Source organism: Phalacrocorax carbo, chromosome 3, assembly GCF_963921805.1.
Source record: "Phalacrocorax carbo chromosome 3, bPhaCar2.1, whole genome shotgun sequence".
Taxonomy (NCBI): domain Eukaryota; kingdom Metazoa; phylum Chordata; class Aves; order Suliformes; family Phalacrocoracidae; genus Phalacrocorax; species Phalacrocorax carbo.
The window spans coordinates 121363014-121385853 of record NC_087515.1 but is presented as its reverse complement, the minus strand read 5'-3'; the positions used below and the strand labels follow the sequence as shown (position 1 = coordinate 121385853).

At 41.4% G+C, this 22840-nt stretch overlaps 1 protein-coding gene across 3 annotated transcripts in view; it reads right to left on the bottom strand.

The window, feature by feature from the left end:
• MFSD2B (MFSD2 lysolipid transporter B, sphingolipid) overlaps positions 1-22840 on the bottom strand; it is a 47275-nt gene that overhangs the window by 12221 nt on the left and 12214 nt on the right. For all 3 annotated transcript variants that reach the window (XR_010372379.1, XM_064448141.1, XM_064448142.1), the window contains exons 4-11: positions 22049-22172; positions 19319-19397; positions 13986-14155; positions 9158-9248; positions 8942-9063; positions 6058-6141; positions 4364-4444; positions 364-473 (exon numbers count right to left, since the gene is read on the bottom strand). Coding sequence is in view for 2 of the 3 variants with exons in the window: in XM_064448141.1 (XP_064304211.1) it covers positions 364-473; positions 4364-4444; positions 6058-6141; positions 8942-9063; positions 9158-9248; positions 13986-14155; positions 19319-19397; positions 22049-22172 (861 nt within the window). In the remaining variant the exon portion in view is untranslated. The remainder of the gene's footprint in view (positions 1-363; positions 474-4363; positions 4445-6057; positions 6142-8941; positions 9064-9157; positions 9249-13985; positions 14156-19318; positions 19398-22048; positions 22173-22840) is intronic.

Below are 22840 nucleotides of genomic sequence, written 5' to 3'. Positions count from 1 at the left end.
TTCTTAATTGCTCAGCATTAACTGATTTATCTAACTTCATCTTTCTGTAGTTCTGTTAGAAACCTAACCTAAGTAACCGATTTACTGTTATCACAAGTTCTATAGCTACTTAGACTATTGATTCATCTACATACTTTTACGTACAAAGAGCAGCTACAGTTACAGTAGATGTAATCTGTTAATAACAGGGCAACCAAAGTCATGTCACTACAAATAGCCTCTATTATAAAAGCAGAAAAAGATTCTTGGAAGAAGTGACTATTGCCAAATTCTGCCTCTTTTGGAGGCATATTCCATACAGTAGTGCATACATGTAGTGTAGACATACACCCCGTCCCCACCTCAAACAAAAAATTCTCCTACCATGGCAACAGAAGAGATGCTGCAATGCTCAGACCAGAGATGAAGGCCACGATGTAAGCCAGGATCAGGCTTGGAATGGTCACTAGCATGACTGCAAAAGGAATCATCCACTGAGGAAGAAGAAAAACAGTACATCTAACTTACAGTATGCACTGCTCAATGTTATACAGATTGTTCCCTTCAAAATATGAGGTTGTGTTACAAAAGAGTTTGCGCACAGCAATGCCTAGCACTTCAGTATTTTGGTGAAATGGCATTTCCAGGGAGCCCTGAGCCAATCTATATTTATGTATCCTGAAGAGTCAGAGAAAAATAACACAAGCCATGGTAGTGCCTTCTCCAACAGCAGTATGAATGCTACAACTGCACTAGTAAATTAAACAGTCCCAAGAGCCTGTTTATCAGTCATGAGGCCAACTGGCAGACCCTGGCCACATCCATACTCCTAAACATTCATAGTCTCTAAATGAAGTGTGGCCATATAAATGCTTTTTGTGAAGAGCCCTTAAGTTGGCTTGTTCCCAGACTGTGCCCAGATACTTCTTGGGGCAGCCTAGGTACTAGGCAATAACTAAAACCAAGAAGGCAGTGTGGTTTACTCTCACTCCACACAGCCAGATACGCTCATGACATTGCACAAATCACTAAGGCCACCCCCAAAACCAAACTAATTTGGGATGCTCAGGATTTCTTTTCTGGCAGTACTTAAAACTGCCAGATTTCCTCAACTCCAGCTTGAAGCAATGGGCTTACAGGATCAAAAATCCACTATTTTAAATGCTGATTGAATGCATACAGCCCAGCTGCGCCATACCCATCTCATGCTCCATCTCCCACGCCTGTGAACCATGGGCAGAGCACACATAGAATCCAGAACCAGAGGCTTATCTGCAGGGCTTTTTAATGATGGGGGATTAGTTTAACATTAAGTGTTTCAATCCTCTATACTTGCAGCTTGGGAGCTAGGGGTATGAGAAGAGCTTTCACAGAGAGTGATTCCCCTAAGCACTGCTATTTACAGTTCTGTATGATAAGTGATTCTGGGAGTCCTGGAGTCTAATCCATTATGGTTATGTTTTAAATGCATTTCCCATCTAAAGCATTTGCTTCTAACCTACAGAGGCAGAAAATAACCGTTCCTGACTGCAAGTTCCCAGCACAGACAGATAATCCTCACATTAGACCAATGTTGTGGCAAAATCGTTATTTCACCACAAGAGAGCACTCCAGCAATACAAGATTTTACGTTGCATATAAGCAGTTTTATGACTGCCTTATGCTCCACATGAGGCACTCACTCAGAAACCAAAGCACTTAAACAAAATTCTAGATTGATAATAATAATTATTGTAACTGTAATTTTCTGCTGAAAGAGAAGCACGGCCCCCAGGACTGAGGCAACAATGCCCTAAAATCTTTCTCATGCAATGGTAGTGCAATCATGGGAGCAGTGTTCCTGCTGCAATAAACAGCTAATGCATCTCCTTCTTTCCTACTTGTAAAGCAAATACTCCGTTATTGGCACCCTGCTCCCTGGTCACAGGGCTCAGGGCTGCTGCCCTCTGAGCCATAAACAATATCCTACAGTTATCACGTGTCGTCCATCCGTTCCCTGACAGTGCTATGGAAGGTCACCCTACTGGGATGCTAAAGGTGGTACTGGCCTGTGCAGCAGCACAATATGAAGGGCAAATGAGAAAAAGGTGGAGCTAGGATGTGAGTGGAAATGGGGATGGGAGAGTGGAAAAGGGGCTGCACAGCCAGGATTCATCCAAGGGCATGCCTCCATGCTGCACAGGGCTGATAAATAGCAAATAAACAATTGCATATGTGTGGGAGGTGAAAAGATTGAGGTCATGTTTGGATTTGTTTTTAATTTTTGCTAAATCCTCCAAAACCCAGAGCCAAAAGCTATTATTTGCTAGGATGGAAGCTAGACTTGTGAGAGGGAGCAATCTTCCACTTTGCCAAAACCATGAAGGAACAAGCTGCCACGCTGCTTAAAATTTCTCATGACAACTTCACCTCCAGTCACCAGCTGAGAGGCTCACTGATTGTAAGTGCAACTTTTGCCCTGTGAGGGCAGAGCAGGCAATCTAAATAAATGTAGCACATGGAAGCAGAAGAAAATAAACAGTAGAAAAGAATTTCTAGCCTGCGTACCAGCCTGATCATGGGAAGAATGCTGTAAAGTATCCTGCTTTGGTCCACTCTGTACTTCCAGAAAGTGTAGGCTTTAAACTTCTAGTAACTTTAGATACTTACTCAGTACTTAGGCTGTTGGTCATCTCTTGTGGAGGAACAAGTGAAAATGGAGCGCAATATCAGTGGAATGAAGCCAGGATTCCTGTTGCTTATCAACCTACCCTGCCTTCTATCCTCTTTCAGGAGTCTCTTCAACATAGAACCGTTTTAACAGGCAAAATTAGTCTGGAGCAGTGTGAAATTTTTTTCAGGAAACTGAATTTCAAATTACATCCTCAATCTGAAAGTTGAGTAAGGTTTTGGAGAAAAAAAAAAAACCACTTTGTTTTCTCCCCTGTCTCCTTCCCTTGCAGAAGAACATTCCCCAGTGACAAACATAGGAGCCTTAAATGATGAGATTTTATTTCACAGTGAGAGAACAGATTAGTTGTACAGATCACACAAGGTGGTAGTATAGGAAGCCCCTGTGATGCATTGCCAGACACAAAATTCATCACTGAGCACACACTGAGTCCCTTGAGAAATGTCTACATGGTGAAATAGAGAGGTAGCTTTTTTCAATCCGGCCCCCACTTAGACCATAATACAGTCAAGCAACTCAACTGTAAAATTAAGTTAAACCATGTTTAGAGAGGTGCTAATAGGCTTTCCAGTCATGTTAAACTAAATTTATAAAGCCAAGTTGGTTGAAGAAAGCATTTTTCGTAGCCAAGTAGACAGAGGAGGAGATTTCCTAAGGAGGAAATCTGCATTCCCTGGTCCAGTCAATGGTCCAATGCTGCTTTTGGCAATTAATTCTCTTTGCTCAAGTGGTAAAAAGAAATGAGGATGGGACTTGGATTCCAGATGCCTGCCTCAAAACACAAAACGATTCAGCATATTTGGAACCTGGGTTTTAAAGTCACTTCTGTTTCTTTGGAAGTCATTCCAACACACAGATTTTAATTCCAAAAATTATAACTGTTCAATTATATTCAACGATTGTCATCAGACCTAAACTTTTCGGCTTTGTTCAGATTTTGACATATAGCTTCTGGCTGGATTTTCCAAGTCCTCATGCTTTACTGTGCACAATGCAGTCAATTTTTCTTTCCTCTTTCATAAGTAATTGAAGGTAAACAGGGGAAAAAAGGGGAGGAACAGGCCTATACAATGACTCACTGAGGATGATGACAGAAAATTGCTGCTGTCTGCACTAAGTGAAGGACTTAAAATAATCCATCAGACGAGGGCAGGCTCGTTGAGCTGGCTTTGCAGAGCTGTGTCAAAGTTAAACTAGCCTGCTTCTCTCAGGTAGGTCACCTACTTCTTTACCTCACTAATACCTGTCCATCTCCGTTTAGAGGGATGGGGGCACCCCTGCCTTCTTATGTTTCTAGAGAAGGATGTGACAGACTTCTGTTTTCTCCTCCGTGACTGAATTACAGGTGTGGTCAACTCAGCACGCTATACAAAGACAAAACAAGCCTTCTGCAACAGATAACTTGTCAGCCTGAGGCAACACAGATCTGAACGTAGAAAACCTCATTGGGGTTCACTTCTGAGAGCAGTCAAATGCAAAGCTTGTGCAGATTCTTAAATAAACTGGGACCTCCCTTCATCATCAATTAATTTCTCAAAAGTTTCTCTTGGAAACACGGAATCTAAAATTTGGTATAACAGTTTAAAACAAACTCTGGAACTGAGCAAATTTCATGTAGCTTGAGCTTATAAGCACTTGAAAGAGCTCCTGAAGTGGCTCCAGTTGTCAAATAAGTGAGCACAAGCATATTTTTTTCTCAAAGGATTTGCTTACCGAAATCCCAAATGCTGCACACTTCTTGCCGAATCGCTGCTGAAACTTCTGCCAGAAGGGAACGCTCACAGCTGCTGATGCCTAGAATTGGCAAAAAACCCATATCTGTACTGTGCTTACTGCCACTCTCTTCTTCAGCTCTAGACTTTTTGTCTAGAACATTATGGTCTGAAAGAAAGGTGAACTTGCAGATTCCTATTTCTCCTATTCCTTTAAGTGATTTTTTTTTTTCTTAATTTACTATTATATATTATACACAAAAGCTATCCATGAGGGGGTTTTCCACAGTCAAACATCAGAAGGCAGTGTCTTAAAATTTGCTTTTCCTAATATAAGCCACAGCAGTTAAAGCTATACATGACGCAGTCATTAAAGTTCAAACATATTGCAAATAGTCATACTTTGTGCCTTTTGCCTCATTATCTGAACCTGAAAAACAGTAAGTGAACGAAGCTTTACCCCATTGTACAGGAATAAAGCTGACGTGCAAGATACACTTATCTTAAGATATACCTAGAGTACATATCCCATATTCCATGTTTATTCTTAGGAGCAACCTGTAAGAGAACTGGTTGCTTACAGTCAACTCTACCATTTCATATACTGTAATACTCACCTGGTAGCAGCAACAACCCCAGGCAACATAGCCAAAGTACCAAAATATTCCTACTAATGACAGTCTTACAATGCACCTAGATTCAAATGTCATTGCATCGTTACAGTTACATTCCACTCTTCACTGACTTCAACCCTACTGTCTCGTCTCTCTTCTTGGTGTCCATTACTTGCAGAGCCTTAAGATACCCAACAGCAATCCCTTGCTTTCCAACATTTTGGTTTTAATGGTTGTAAAAGAATTGTCCTATAGTGTGGGAAGGGGAGAATCAAAAAGGAGTAGAAAGGGTTGGAGGCTGTGACCAAGAAATGGAAATGAAGTTTCCCTAAGAGGTTCCACAAAGTCACTATGCCAAATGGGTCAGAAATCATGCAACAGTTTCCCTGCAAAAGACTGCTCCAGTATTCTATGTGGTAGATGAATTCTCTACAAAATATTTCAAAAGTGCAGTACATGCACATCCCAGTAATTATGCAACATTAAATGTTCTACTTGTGTTGAAGGGACTTTGGTCAGAGGGATGAAGATGGCAGTTTTCAATCATGCAGTACAGGAGCAGTGTGTACCTGAGTTATAAGTATCACCTAAGCAGAATTCTACCTCTGCATGTCAAGCAAAAAGGTTCTGTAAAAAGATCTTTTTATCACACTGCCAATTGCTCTAGAGAGGAATCTTCATATCTCTAGATATTTTAAATATTTATCCTTGCAAGCTGCCTAGCCCAGAAGGCTCATATGTATGAACACACAAATTAAAGTTGTTTAATTCTGAGCATATCAGACTGGGGAAATGGAAAAAGGACCATAAATTCCAGACTTCCTTTCTGGCAGCAGCTTTTGCCCTTTATAGGAGCAGAAAGCGACTTACAGGTAAAAGAAACAAGGAATGAATTAAAAGTTCCAAAGCATTATTTTTTTAGAAATACAGTAGGGAACACCAAGTTTATTTCAAACAGGCAATGTAAAAGATGGTGTAGCTCCATCTAGACACAAAACTCTTCTTGTCTTCTGTTATTTTATGCCAAAACCCAGTGAGAACCAGCTATCAAATAAAAATATGGGAGAGAAGTGCAACTCACCAAGATGGTCGCCACCAAATACTGGAAGTGATTGTTAAGATCAGCAGCTTGAGTGCAGAATAGGACAAAGTTGCTCTGCTCCAGCTGTTGAATTCAAGACATTTGGTGACCACAAAAAAAAGAAAGGAAAATTAAAGAAGACAAAAATGATGTCACACTCCGTACTAGCCAAACATAGTTGGCAACTGATTTGTTAAATGTAGGATTTGGGAGTCGCATTCTTCCCTTGCCTGCAACAATTTAAAGAAGCAACAACCCTCTTGCTATCACTGGAGTAACACGCCCATAATATTGGGGCAAGCAAGAGGTAAACCATGCACCTAATACAGCATAAAAATGACCAAAACTGGAACTGCCTTATGAGAGGATTCCGTCTAAAGGCTTTATTCCCTATGTTGCAATTGCCTTGTGTCGCAGTCACAGCCACAGCTGCAGACTACTGCAAGAACATTGCCCTTCCTTTTCCATAGCAATGCCATTAATGTTTTTACCAGAATCTCTGACTCCAAAACAAGTAACTCTTCAGCTGCAGTTACACTCGTGTCAACTTCCTGTAGTAAAGCAGCTAACTGCTGGTTTTGGATACAACCTTGGCTATGGGGTGTGGCTTTGGGTCAGATATCTCCATAAGTTGGAGTACTCACTGGATGGGATGATCTAGCTGCACTGTGTTACAATGACAGATGAAGCCACTGCCACCATACTTTTGCAGAACTCAGGGGAGTTCTGAACACCAGATTATGGTTCAAGCCGAGCTCCAGCAATTCTGCAGAAGTAGAATGACAGTGGAGGATTTCATACTCATGCTACAGCAATATGATCAACTCTTGCTCATTTGTGCACTTCTAGATTATAAGTGGCCAATCATCTGTATACAAATAAGTGATTCTGTGATATCCCTTCTCTATTGCCACCAAAGCCTTCCCTAGCTTGCATCCCAGTTCATACTGCCTTCATTTTAGGTGTAGAATATCACACTCTGGGATTATGGCCAAGGCATCATTACCTGCTTATTCCTTTGCTCACTGGTAATCACAGAATCACAGAATGGTGTGGGTTGGAAGGGACCTCTGGAGAGCATCTCATCCAATGCCCCTGCTTGAGCAGGCACACCCAGAGCAGGGGGCACAGGAACGCGTCCAGGCGGGGTTTGAATGTCTCCAGGGAAGGGACCCCACAGCCTCCCTGGGCAGCCTGTGCCACTGCTCTGGCACCTGCACAGGAAAGGAGTTTTGCCTCATGTTTAAGTGGAACCTCCTGTGTTCCAACTTTTGCCCATTGCCCCTTGGCCTGTCATTGGGCACCACTGAAAAGAGCCTAGTCCCATCATCCTGACACCCACCCTTTAGATATTTATAGGTATTGGTGAAATTCCCCCTCAGTCTTCTCTTCTCCAGGATGAACAAACCCAAGTCTCTCAGCCTTTCCTCACAAGGGAGATGCTCCAGTCCCCTCATCATCTTGGTAGCTCTCCGCTGGACTTGCTCAAGCAGTTCCGCGTCCTTCTTAAACCGGAGGGCCCAAAACTGGACACAATCCATTCACTAAATTTCACTACGCCAGTCTCCCTCCCTTGAATAACAATAGCAAGGGTTGCTCATGCTGGCTGAACTGGAGCAATACAGCTTCCAGCTTCTGCCTCCCCTCACACCTTCCTGTCAGTCTGTACAAATAGAAAAAGAAAGAGATATGGACTGACAGAAGATCTTTTCCCTCTCTGGGAAGTAGTTGGCTGCCAGCAACCAGATGTGTGCTATATCCTTACTGACTGAATTGATGCTGGAAGGATCTGGGCCATAAGGGACCTTACATCATTCACCTTCTCCCTGCCTCTGCCGTTGCTCTCAGTGCCTGCAGCTCCCAGATGTAAGCAGAAGTTCTTCTGCTAGTGGTTCTTACCCTTGGGCCTTTCAGCAAGGACTGGCAGATGCTGTAAAGGACAGCCTACTAACTGTGCCCAAATCCAGGCCAACAAGAAACTTCAGTGCTTTTTTGGCAGACAGACTTTTAAGCAGTCAGGACTGCTGGTGTATACAGCACTGCTCTCTTACATGCCTTGTTCTTGCCCTCTGGCCTGATATTCACTTCATCAATGGTTCATGTGACTAAGAGTCTGTTGAGGAAAAGGTGAATATTATTTGCTTTTCAAAATAGAGCCAACTTCAACTGCTATGTACAGGTTCACGTTAAAATAATGTATTTACTGAGTTGAACATAGCTCAAAAATCAAGCTATAAAAAGACTGTTGGACTACAAGGAGTAAGGGTTTCTTAATGAGTAGCTCTAAGTTTTTCTACAGGGGAGAACTTGTTGCATCTTTTTGCAAGAGCCACATTCAGCTGCAGGTCCTCGTTTGAAAATTAGCTCTATCTAGCTCTGAGAAAGGTAAGACCTCCTGCCCCTGAACATCTTACTCTGACCTAATGCCTTCCAACACAAAAGACTCCATAAGAACCAGCAGTTCAGCCACTATCTGAGAACAGCCACCTAGGCAAAGGAAAGGGGCAATGGTTTAAAGCGGCACACACTATAGAGAAGAACAGAGAGAAGAGAAAAAGCATCCTCTAAGCAACTGAAACCACAGGAGGCTGTAGACGGATGACATATAATGACCCAATCTGGGTCACTAGGACTAGTTCCTCACTTTAAATGGTCAGGACTTTGGTTTTGCTTCTCGTTTGAAAGAGCCATCTCCAGCCGCACAGGACCCCAGGCACCAAAAGAAGGACTCTGGTTCCCTACTGATTTGTAGGGGAAGGCACCACCCCCTAGATCACCACCTCCAGTCACCAGCCAAAGGTTATTTGCATTTTAGCTGCTGCAGACTCTCCCATGCTGGGACTGGAATGAAGCCAACACACAGACTTAGAGAGTCTGAAGTTACCTGAACTGCTGTCGAGATGAGAAGAAATGAAGCTGTAAGCTTCACATATGGACCATGCTTCATGGTGAGTCCAAGCCCCTTACAAAAAGGAAGCACTCTGTCTGAATTTAAGGCATAAGGATCTAAGAGGAGCAGAATACACAAAATAACAATCTTTTCCAGAGTTGAATGTGAAATAATTATTGTTAAATCTAGGCATATTTAAATATATCTTACCATCTCTTTCCTTTACTCCAAGGAAAAGAACGACGACTCCAAGAAGATACACACCTCCTATGACCCCTGCTGCAATCATATAAACTTTTGCCTTTGAAAAGAAAAAAGATATATTTGAAATTGTGACAGGAGAATGACAAGTCATTATGAAAATTTCAGTCTCTTTCTGGTGAGTCATCTGCAAATGAAGAAACGCCCATCTACATACAGCCAGCTGTCTGTCTTTTACCTCTGAAAAATGTTCACCTCTGAAGTTCATTTATAAACAACACCTACTTCAGGATAAATCTAGGGCATGTAAGTTTATATTTCCTGAAAAAAAAAAAGAGAAGCTGTGAATAAAAAGGCTACTGTGTTGGCAATGTGAACATTTTAAAAATTTCCTTATGTTGAGACTAGCTATAGACATACACAGTCTTCTATCAAAAACATGCAGCATCCATAGATTGATTCTAATTTTCAGTAAATCCAGTTGATGTAGCTACACAGACTGCAATCTGTATCTTCGTGGTGGGTGTGAAAGGCCTCAATACTGATGTAAACATAATTACTACAGTTAGTTCATTTATACATAATGATGATTAAAACTTCCTTTAGGCTCTAATGAATTTTAGAAATCACACTTTTGTGCCAACGCTTTGAGAATATGGTAGCTTGCGTGCTTGCTTTCCCAGTTACTTCGTGAAATATTCAAGCAAATTCAGAAATCTTTGTTTCCTGTTACCCAGGGGAACAAAGCCTCCAAGGATACCTCCCATACCAGCAGACTGCATTTATTGTTTCTAACTCTGACTACACTGACTCTGGAATAAAGCTTTAAAAAATTATTTTGCTTTAGTATTCTGTAATAATTTATTTTATACTGTGTTATCAAAGATAATATAAGTGCTGGTTATAGAGCTTTATGGCACAATGATTATTTGAAAGGAAAATTGAATTCCAAATTATCAGTTATATGTTGCAAATGAAATTATTATAAATTTAGGAAGCAGTTGGTAAAGAAGCATGCAATTACAAGAATGTACTCCCAAATCTAAAGTCACTTAGTATAGATGCAAAGGTAGTCAAATGAACCATGTAAGTACACACAATCGTCACAACAGCAGCTTTTATTAAGATATTTACATTTCAGAAGGGACATGGTGAAATAAAGGAGTGCAAGGCTATTCTTTATTTGGGGTAAAAGTTCGGGGTTTTTTATATCAGAACTATGAGTTAAGTCACAGAGTACTTTTATACTGTTGGCTATGGCTTGCACAGACTACAGACTGCAGTATTGTAGATACCTGCATTCATTTAAACGAGGTAATTTCAGCCTCAAAAACAGCCTAGCCAGGAAAGAAGGGGCTGAAAAAAAGCATAGTAACAGGAGTCCATTGTGAATTTTATATTTTGTATCTATTTAGTTGTTAATTTGCTTGAAGAAATTGAATCAAATGCATTCATTCACAGGTCATGCTGAAGTGTAATTTGAGCTTAAACTATCAAGGATATGCATGGTAGGCCAAATAAAGTTCTCTGATCCTAAACAAAACTTGTTAGCCCACCTACAAACTATATCGATATCGTGCTTCATTTCCAGTAGGAAAGATCCACTCCTAACTTCAAAGTAACAACTTCAGGAGACTTGGAAATAACCATTTCTTCCACTTCCTTTCTTTAATAATGAGCAAAATAATATCAGGAATTCGCTAGATCTTTTAAACTAGGTGTGCTCTTGAGCAGCTAAAAATTAGTCCTCATGACAAAAAGGGTCAGGGTCATGCTCCTGAATGGCACTGGAAGAAACAGTCAAGATTTGGCCTCTTCTAAATATTTTTTTTTTTAGACTGATGAAGGTACTTCAGGTTCATAAACCCTAGTCCTGCCTCAATTTATGACTTAATGTCCACCAGTCATACAACCAAAATTCAAGATCCAACATCTCCGGTTGATCATGCAGTTAGGTGCATATTCTGTTGTGTGTGGTGTGAACAAAAGGCAAGTGTCCTGTCATATGATGCAAGCAGCTCCCCACATGGCTCAGTGGCCATACATGCTCCTATAAGCCAAGCAAACTGACGCCAGGTTATGTGAATGGCAAAAACTTCTGGTCCATCACGAAACAGGGTAGCAGGGAATGAGGTGGGTTGCTAGAGCAGTTCATTCAGACTGTGGCCTCTGCCCAGGCCTGGGGGCTCTTTGGAAAGAACAAGGAGTGAACAGAACCTTACCCATGAAAAACAGCTGGACACCATGATCCAGACCATTCTCAACCATGGGACACTACTTATCTACAAGACCTGAGAAGGTGACACACAAAACAGTGGAAGAAGGAAAAAACAAAAGACCAAAATAAATGAACAGGAAATCCTCACAAAAAATGAACACTTTGCTGTTTGTAAATAAGGAAGTGAAATGAGGAAGGTGATATCTTTCATTAAATCAACACATATATTTTGGGGAAAAAAGGCAAGTTTCCAGTTGCACTGCGACTTCTTCAGATCTGAAAAATGTTTGTGTGTCTAAAAGCTTTTCCATTTTTTCCCAGTATTAGTAGCTAGTTAATGAAAGATATTACTTATACCTACAAGCTCTGCCTACTCTAGGCTATGTATCTTTGTTACTTTTTCAAAACGACATTCAACTCATTGTGAAGCTTATTTCTCTATCTCCCTCCTGCCTCAGAAAGGACAGGAAAGCACATGAGGTTAGACAGAAAAGAAACAAATAAAGACCATGTGGGGTTTTTTTTCGTTGAAAGCCATTTAAGAGATTTGAAGGTGGAAGTTGATGATTATGGCATAAAGAAGATTCAGACAGAGCATCTGCTATGCAATGAAATTCAGCTTGCCCCACAACTTTTCAAGCTATTCATCTTGACAATTCACAGAGCTGTTACAGCACAGTAGTTTTCTACATCAAGCCATTGTCCTAGAAGCTAAGAAGGAAGACAGGATGATGTTCTGTGTCTTGTTAAAATATACACTGGAAGTTCCTAAAAAGCAGCCTCAAAAACAGTTTAATCATCTATAAAATAGCATGGCTGCTTACAGAAGCAGCCCAGCTTTCCCCAGGCAGTTTACCCAGATCAGCTCTCTGACAATTCTTACAATGACCTGTGCCAAAACCACAAGGATCAGGTAGCACAGAGGCAGAGAATAGTGTCTGGGAGTGGGGGGAGGCAAGGCTTGGTCCCCTTCCTGGGCAACCAGTGCTGGTGCCAGGGTATGCAAATTCAAAGTATGCATGAAAATGTGCCTTTAGCTCATAATTTTACTGCTGAAGAGTGGCAATAGGAGCTATTCAACTACAATAAGCAGAGCATGAAGATGTACATCCTTATTTGCATCAAGCACCTGAGATTAGACTCAGGTCAAGGAATCTTCTTCATGGGGAATTTGTATATATCAGTTAGTACATGCACTGACAGAGAAACAGATGAAAATATAAAAAGAAAGACTGAATCTAGCAGTTGGTAAAATGGAACTAACAAACTGCTGGTTTCACAAGTTACACAGAAAAAAACATTACAGAAGGAAATTGATTGATTCAGGGCCTGTTTCAAGACCACTGGAAACAATGGAAGACTATCAAATTGTGTTCACTGGGGTTTGGATCAGTTTTTAGGATTTCTTCCCAGATACAAAACCTTCTCTGGTTCTCAAAAAATATCAAACTGAAGCACGAGGAGATTAAATTACTTGTGCAGGATTACAGGAAAAATCTGCTGTGGAAAATAAAATAAACAAGAAAGGATCTCTAGGTTCATTCCACATGTTAACCACTGAGCCCTGCTCCCACTAGTTGCCAGTTACCCACCATTTACTTTCAACAGTGCTTTGTACCTTCACAAGAATACAGATTCCAAGTAGGACTTACATTTTTGTTCACATAAGAGCCATTAACCCTTATGGGAGATCCTTAGTGATAACTACTTTGAAAAGCAGTGCTGCTGAACTGAACGATCCTGCCGTAGCCACCATTTTATCATAGGATCACAGAATGATTTGGGTTGGAAGGGACCTTTAAAGACTGTCTAGTCCAGCTCCCCTGCCATGGGCAGGGACACCTTCCACTAGACCAGGCTGCTCAAAGACCCATCCAACCTGGCCTTGAACACTTCCAGGGATGAGGCATCCACAGCTTCTCTGGACAACCTGTTCCAGTGTCTCAGCACCCTCATAATAAAAAATTTCTTCCTTATATCTAATCTAAATCTACCTTCTTTCAGTTTAAAATCATTGTCCCTTGTCCTGCCACTATGGGCCTTGGAAAAAAGCCTTTTTCCGTCTTTCTTATAAGCCTCCTTTATATATTGAAAGGCTGCAATAAGGTCTCCCCGGAGCCTTCTCTTCTTCAGGCTGAGCAAATCCAACTGTCTCAGCCATTCTTCATAGCAGAGGTGTTCCAGGCCTCTGACCATTTTTGTGTCCCTTCTCTGGACCCATCTAACAGGTCCATATCTGTCTTGTGCTGGGCACCTGAGAAATGGATGCAGGATATTCCTGGCAGGATAAAGTAAGCTTTTCATACAAAGGTTCTATTTTTAAACTGCATATCAGCCCCTATTGAAAACAAAGGATGGCCATATACCTCCTACCTACTTTACAGTTTGGCATCTTCAGCAAAGCTCCTCAGTGTAATTCTGCTGTCATGTTGAGAAGTGGTTGCAAAGACAGCAGAGACGAAGCCTTCTTTGCAACAAGGCCGCTGTCTCAGCTCCAGCATTACTGATTTCAAGGAAGTCATGTTCATACCCATCCAGCTGGATGCTATGATATGGGAATACAGACCTGCCCACACCCCTCTCTCTAAGAGAATGTAGCGTGCTTCCATTGACACTTACTTGATGATACAGGAGATCTGCAGGATCTAGAAAGCTGGGAGTGTCATGCCAGGAGTCGGTTGTGTTTACTGCAGGATTCACAGTGCAGTGATGAGAGACATGAGCACTGGCTACAATCTGCCCCTGAAGTGCAGCTCCAATCAAGGTCCCAAGCACTTCCATGGTCATTCCTACAGAAACAAGCACAAATGAGCAATGAGGATGAGAACTTGACACCTCCACTGTCTGCAAGCTTGCTCATTTGTCTCACTGAAAAGAAACTTCATAAAACCATATTCTTTTACAGGGAACAAGCAGAAAAAGCAATATCAAGAACAGCAGAACTGGAAGGTCAGTTTTAAGGAAAGAGTTTTGTCATCTATTTTCTGATCAGCTTTTAGAAGCCTCCATGGAAGAGCCTCTTTTATACAAGCTGCATGATGAATACATCCGAGATTAAGAGCCACAAGGGGATAACATAGAAACCCGTCACCTCAAGGGCCAGAGTGGAACTACTCTAAATCAGTAAGGCATCCGACACTGTCTCCCATAGCATCTTCACAGGCAAGCTAAGGAAGCGTGGGTTGGATGAGAGGACACTGAGGTGGATCGAGAACTGGCTCAACAACAGAACTCAGAGGGTCATGATCAGTGGAGCAGAGTCTGGATGGAGGCCTGTCACTAGTGGTGTTCCCCAGGGGTCTGTGCTGGGTCCAGTCCTGTTCAACATAGTCGTCAATGACCTGGATGAAGGGACAGAGCGTAACCTCAGCCAGTTCCCTGATGATACCAAGCTGGGAGGAGCAGCTGTTACACCAGAAGGCTGTGCTGTCATCCAGCGAGACCTGGACAGGCTGGAGAGCTGGGCCAACGGGAACCTCATGAAATTCAGCAAGAGCAAGGGCAAGGTCCTGCACCTGGGCAGGAACAACCCCACGCACCAGTACAGGCTGGGGGCTGAACTACTGGAAAGTGGCTCTGTTGAGAAGGACCTGGGAGTGCTGGTGGGCAGCAAGATGACCATGAGCCAGCACTGTGCCCTTGTGGCCAAGAAGGCCAACGGTGCCCTGGGGTGCATGAAAAAGAGTGTGGCCAGCAGGGCAAGGGAGGTTATCCTCCCCCTCTACTCTGCCCTAGTGAGGCCACATCTGGAGTGCTGTGTCCAGTTTTGAGCCCCCAGTTTAAGAAGGATGTGGAACTGCTTGAGCAAGTCCAGTGGAGAGTTACCAAGATGATGAGGGGACTGGAGCATCTCCCTTATGAGGAAAGGCTGCGAGACTTGGGTTTGTTCATCCTGGAGAAGAGAAGACTGAGGGGGGGATCTCATCAATACCTATAAATATCTCAAGGGTGGGTATCAGGATGATGGGACTGGGCTCTTTTCAATAGTGCCCAAAGACAGGCCAAGGGACAACGGGCACAAGTTGGAACACAGGAAGTTCCACCTCAATATGAGAAAAAACTCTTTCCCTGTGCAGGTGCCAGAGCAGTGGCACAGGCTGCCCAGGGAGGCTGTGGGGTCCCTTCCCTGGAGACATTCACAACCTGCCTGGACGCGTTCCTGTGCCCCCTGCTCTGGGTGTGCCTGCTCAAGCAGTGGGGTTGGATGAGATGCTCTCCAGAGGTCCCTTCCAACCCCCACCATTCTGTCTGTCTGTCTAAATGTTCAATGCCATTTTTCCAAAGCAGGCCCAGGAGCCATAATATCAGACTTTTCATCTCAAGCTTGGCAGTAACTTGTGAAATATTTTTCAAGCCACTTATCTGATCAGTCCTCTATGTTCTCCAACTGTAAATTAAAATTATATTTACCTCAGGCTTCTATTTGAAATAATATAGCTGCAAAACTCTTGAAAACAGCAGATACTGTTCTTAACAGCCTAAGGCCACAATCAGGCACAGCAACCTCAGCCTTGGAGAATGATTCAGATTACTAACACTCTGAGCACCATCAGAACAAGGGATCATCTAAAAAAACAACCAACGTCTCAATCTGGGAAAGCAAAGATCTAACCGTGGCCATCCAGCTAATGCTTCATATACTCAGAATCAGTCAACATGGCGGCTAGTTGTTACAGCTCTGTCACAGGTGAGTGGCGAGTAATCCGGGTTCTAGACCCTTCTCACCGTGAGGGATTTCAAGCCTACCACTCCTGTTTCCATGGAATATATCCATACGCAACATCCCCACGTCAGGGAAATAAACTGAATTCCTGTCCTAGCTCCAGAGACTATTTATGCATTTTACATAAAGATCCATAGAGTTGAATACATGAACAGATTATGAACAGAGACCAAGACTCCCTGTTTATAAGGAAATGCTCTTCTCGTTGACCTAAACATCAGACTTTTTTTCTTATTCTCTCTCAGTGGTCCCAGGAGTCCCATGTTCCTTTCTCAGAAGCACCATGGGGGATTTTGAAGGGCCGCTTCCAGAGCAGACGGTGTCCTGGTGGTTATCATGCTCTCCTGGGAAGTGAGAGGTGTTTCAAAAGCTCCTAGGTTCAGGTTTGTTCGAGTTCTCTGCTCTGTAACAGTCTCCCTTGGTGACCTTGAACACATGGGTTTTTATGTATCCTTGTAAGGGATAAAAGTACTTCTCCATCTGAGAGGAGGGCAATGCACACAGACTGCGAGGTGTTCAGACACTGCAGTAATAAGGGCCGTATGTAGTTACAGAAGATCAAGTAAGGAAAAGGAAAGAGCGGCTCCCTAGGAGACTTGGATCATTTAAACCATTGTTAGCATGGTCCCAAACAGAGAATGCTTCTGAATGGAAAATTTGGGGCTTCACGTAACATTAATTTAAACCAATGAGGGGTGAAAAAAAAACCAAACAAACCAACTCTTCTTCCCTGAACTTCACATCCAATCTTACTAGCAGTGTTACGGTTCAGTCCACACACACAAAAACACTGGCAGATGGTGGAAATCCTAACCTCACCCTGATCTGACGTATTTGGTCACAAAGTAGTCTCAGATGGGCCTTGCAGAACATTCAAACTGTTGACTACTCACTGCAAAGGCAATGCACCTGAAGCACACCTTGCATTCAAAACACCACCTACACATTTATAACCTTTACCGAGGGCTCTAGATCTGCGTTTTACCAAGCACTGGCATAGAATAAAGCTCAGAAGCATCATTATAGGCAACAGAAATACAGCCATTGTGAAACCTCATTTTCTAAGTAGCAAGAGCTGAGAAACAGGCATATTTCAAAGTTCTTGTGTGCTCAGAATTTATGATGTATTACTTTCCACCTTAGCCAGGAAAGCTGATCTTTCAGGAACCAGGTCGTATTTGAAGTTAGTTATCTTTTGCCCAGAATGTAAGTAGGATTTATGTTAAAGCAACTTTGGAATCCCTGGTAGTATTTCTATCATCCATTTATAGTAAGGAGCAGGACAAAATTTACAATAAGCAGTTCTGCTTATCTCCAGTAGAGGGTAATGGATCCTCTGATCCCAACCTTCTTTTTTTTTTAAAAGAACACTTCATATTACACAGCTGTTTTTCTTTAAACAGTTGAAGAAATGCCTGAGCAAACAACTACATCCAAGAAAGTCTATCAACAAGAAGAATTCTCTACAAAACCCAAAGAGAGGCAAAAGTGTTTAAATAAAACACCTGTTAAAAAAAGAGGGAAAAAAGAGATTCTCACATAATCATAACCATTTCAAGAAAACTTGACTCCAAACAAATATAATTTCAGAATATACAAAAATACCAACATTTGAAAAGTCAAAACTATGGTTCATTGAACCACCCTAACTTGGCTTAGCAGAACAGCTGTACACTCAAAAGTTAAACCCTTTCTGAACAATAAAATAACACTATAAATGTATAACACCTCTCAGCCATGGAGTTCAACGGCTTTTATGAGCACAAATTTCACATGCCTGTGAAGCCTTGCTTGGGACTAGCAGATAGGAAAGTACATTTATTTGGATCACAGCCTCTGAAGACATAAAACCAGACAATAGAAACCACTAGGTACATGGATTTGGTAGAATTTAGGCCAGATGACTCAGAATACAGTCAGTGCCAAAGAATAACACACAACTGTAATCTCCTGCTGTTTAGTCCTGTCCTATGACTGCTAGCCCAGACTTTCTCTTGAGATAGTTGATGATAATGCAAATTACAACTGTTCCATGTGGCCGGAAAGGGACTGGGTTGCTCAGGGGATATTGTATCTAGAATTTCTGACAATTTTTTTAGCACTTCTGGCCATTTTACTGTGCCTCTATGGTCTAGTTTTCAACATACGCAAGCAAGTATGCTGAGAGTTAGAAGGACTAATGGAAGATAAAAGGGCTCTTGCCAGGAAGAGAAAACAGATGCAATAAAAAAATTACAAGTTATTCTAAAGCAACACTGAAGGACAAGTTACGACACAGAAAAGTCTTTCACGTGACATTTGAACACTCTTTTCTCTTTACCTTGCTTAATGCTGGTAGCTGAGAGAGGCAGCAGTTAAATAATAAAGAACGTGTGAGAACAGAGCTGAAGAGAGTAGGAAGGAAAGAAACTGTTCTTACATTCAATTTATGATCTATACAGGCATCTTGAAAAGATTTTCATTGCACTTTTTTTGGTCTGATCAATTTGCTTCAAAGCAAAATCTTTGTCTGGTTTTGATTCTTGAAGAGCGAGAGATATGGTCTGAAAGCCATCATTCTTTTAATTAATACAGACACAGAGTGCTAGTTACATTACAGTAGGATCTATCCTTAAACTACCTGGGGTATGTTAGAATCAAACAAACACAAAAGAAAAAGAGGTATTTCAGTTGCTGTGAACATGTACACAAAATTACTGTCCTTTTTTGGTGGGGTTAACTGTCTTGGTTCTAAGAGCTCTAGATTTTTTTTCAGAGAAGTCAACTAGGAGATTTGAATTTATAACATTAAACACACAAACATAATGAAATCCAAACAAAATAGAACAAACAATAAAAGAAAATACTCAAAATTGCTTTCAGGACTTCTTTAATTGAATGTTAGACAAGATTAGCACTTAGTTTTTTCCCCTACAAATCACCTTTAAATGAAATCATTATTCCCTATCCTGGCTTGGGTAAGAGTGTTTTTTATTGTTTTGCCTAGCCAGCAATAAACTGAAAAGAGTTTATAGATAATGAGACAATTTGAGACAATAAAACAATGTCTCCTATTTAGCTGGAAAAACTGAACCATTTACAAGACAGAATATTTTTCATCAGATATTAAAAACCTCATATAAAAGTCCAGTTTAGGGACACAAACCATTAGGAGCTTCCTATAGATAAAGAATAATTCTTAAATAAAACTCATCCCTAATCCACATGAGAAAGCCCAGATCACACTCACGGTATGCTGTTGCAGAATCTCTCTCCTTCTGGTCTGTGCTGAGGAACATGGTGAGGGCAGAATATGGTACTTGGAATAACTATGCAAAGAAAGAACATCACTTAGGAAACGTCAGGGTAAATGCTGTATTCCTGTGATATCCAGGAAAATGGTTTAATGAAATTCACTTATTTAGATCATTGTATTTTTTAGCACAAGGACCTGTCTGTTCTTTCTGATATGTAGAGCATATAAGAGGGAAAAAGTATCTTTCATAATACAAATAATAATAAATTACCAAGAGACTTTACCTTAATGCTGTGCTCCTCCAGCTTCCTTGGGAAAACGTCCTTCATAGCTAGGCTATAAAGTACCTAGTGCATTTCTTTGCACTAGGAGACTATCACATTCCTAGCTTGAGCTAACTAACAGGAAGCAAAGCCATAATGAAGACAATGTAATTTTCCACTTTATGGAAGCCAGAAGACTGTATAAATCCCCCAAATATTTCAAACATCTGTCTCGCTATGTAATTCCAGGAGATAACTGTGAAATTTACTTTTCTTCAGCACCATTTTGCCACACACTCCTTACTTTGAGTTAAGAATAGGTAGAAACACCCAATTGCTATGTCCACGCACTGACAAAAAGGTAGGTGAGGAGTGTTGCTTGTTTGTTTTTACAACACTGTATCTAGCATGCCATTGTTACCTTGCTGTAAAATCTTGATAGAAATAATGCACTGGTAATATCTGTTGCAATGCTGGGTAAATAAGCCCCACTTCTACTGCAGGAGAGGCCTTATCTCCAGTAGCACTTAATGGAAAAATACATTGAACATCAAAGGCTTCACCTTTTGGACGGTTGTGATGTGAGTGGGACCCTGTCCTTATAGTGTTGAACTAAAATAAAAATCACTTCTGCTGTGGTTTAGCCCCAGCCAACAACTCAGCCCCACACAGCCACTCACCCACTCCCCCACAACAGCAGGATGGGAGAGCGAATCAGAAGGGTAAAAGTAAGAAAACTCATGGATCAAGATAAAGACAGTTTAATAGGTAAAGCAAAGCTGTGAACATAAGCAAAGCAAAACAAGGAATTCATGCACTATTTCCCATCAGCACGTAGGTGTTCAGCCATCTCCAGGAAAGCAGGGCTCCATCATGCGTAATGGTTACTTGGGAAGACAAACATTCTAACTTCAAATGTGCCTCTCTTCCTTCTTCTTCCCCCAGCTTTATATGGCTGAGCGTGACATCATATGGTGTGGAATATCCCTTGGGTCAGTTGGGGTCAGCTGTCCCAGCCGTGTCCCCTCCCAACCCCTTGTGCATCCCCAGCCAGCTCGCTGGTGGGAAGTGTGAGAGGCAGAAAAGGCCTTGAATCTGTCTTGCTCTGCTCGGCAATAATGAAAATATCCCAGTGTCATCAACACTGTTTCCAGCACAAATCCAAAACACAGCCCCATACTAGCTACTGTGAAGAAAATTAACTCTATCCCAGCCAAAACCAGCACAACTTCTAAAATCTTGGAACAACATATTGGCCAAACTCTCAGACTATTGTAAAATGGAAGTGGGACATGAACTTGCTTGAACAGTCAAGTTCTCTGTGGTGTTTCCACATGCCACACCACAGAGATCTGTATCCAGGCACACTAAGTCTCGCAATCCACATCCTACTCTGTTCATACAAAATGTGTTTCTGTTCACCGCCATCAAACATGGCAAGTATATACGTTTTCAAAGCTCTGCCATGGAAAATTTGTGGTTTTCCTTCAAAAGAAAGAGGGAAGAAAATTATTTTAAGCCATTATGAATGTCTTCTGGACCATCTTTCTCCAGAGGAAACAAAGGACCTAAGGAACCATTCCAGCCTAACACAGGAATACAGAATTCCCAGATCCAACAAATCTGTAAACAGGAGAAAAGCCAAAGTCAAACAAGAAACACAAATATTTTAAACATCTGGGAACCACTTCTTCTAAATGTGATCCAGTGAAATTCAATCAGTCAAGATACACCCTGCCAAACTGCAGTGCAGCTGTCTCACTTCCAGTCGTAATCTCTGGTGTGGTGCTGCTTTGCACAGAATATTCCTTGTTTCACTTTGATATTGGCTACAAGGCAAAACAGGATGGTGCAACCCCTACATGTACAGTATGGAATGTGTCAGAGAAGTTCTTCGGGATCCACTGAAATTATGGCTTCTGCATAAAAATTGCAAGTTCTGGGCTGTATTAAAGAAATTCATGTGCTCAAACTCTTCTATCCAGGCATAAATATAATGATGACTACTATTAGTAGTAATTCAGCTCTGGTATCCTGACTTTTAATTACCTTCTAGCTTGAGCCAAAACACCCAGAACTAGAGCCATAAGCCTACTTGGTCTCCTAATCTGCTCCTGAAAATAGAAGTTATGAGAAGTTAGATGTCTACCTGGAATTAAGAACCCAAATGTATCTCTGGATCTATACAAAAATGAGCTGAGTATCTAGGGCACTGCCAAGGAAAGTGACTGGAAGAAATCTGTCTGAATTAGCAGGGCATTTGCCAGAGAAGGCATTGACAGAAACCATCAACCAGCAGAGAGTTTCATAAAAGGACATCTGCTTATCCCTTAAACTCACTAGAAGGTGAAACCAAATTTAAAGTTCTGTTATATCTCAGTTTACTAAATTTGAATGCATTAACATAGACAGAAAACAAGCAAGTTACTGTTGAAAATATCATGACCTCTAACCTACTCACTGTGGTCAGCGCTTGGAAAAGGGAGTAGAACGTCAGGTACCATGCGACTCTTCCCGACAGAAAAGGAGGCAGGTACCACATAAAAAAATAGGACACTATTGTGAAGGGTGTACATGCCAGCATCCTGCAAAGAAGATTAACACATGTCAACAATCTCAATGTAATGACAGCAAAGCACATTAAAATTTCCCACTAATAATCAATACAATGCGATTTATTTTACATGCGGTTTTTCTAACTACAGTAATGCCATGTTTTTAAGTATTGAATGTTAGCATGCATTAAATGCACAGATTAATAATCAATGTATACAAGTACTTCCATAAAATGGAAAAAACCCCAGCAAATCTGAAGGAGAATAGCTATACTTAAGTTAACATCCCACTCAGAACAGACACAGTTTCCTTGCACAGCATACCTATTTTGCCACTCCTTAGTGCATGTCTCAGACGACACATTTATTAGAAAGAACCACTGAAAACTAAGCTCTATTGTCACATGTGTTCACATACTTCTGCAATTTTCACATGAGCCCACTTATTACCAAGGATTCCCTCCTCCAATTTTAATGCCTTCAGTTTTCCTTTCACCTTACCGTCTTCACTGCTACTTACAGCAAGTGCAAATATGTTTATATACTTAAAAATGCTGAAAAAAGCATGAAAGGTAATGGACAGCCCACTGCAAAAGTCCCTACGGTCTGTATCTACTTGGGTAGACAATAATTTGCTCCATTTAACTCAACAGCAAAACTCCTAATCACTTAAAACACAAAAGGATCACTGGTCAGGA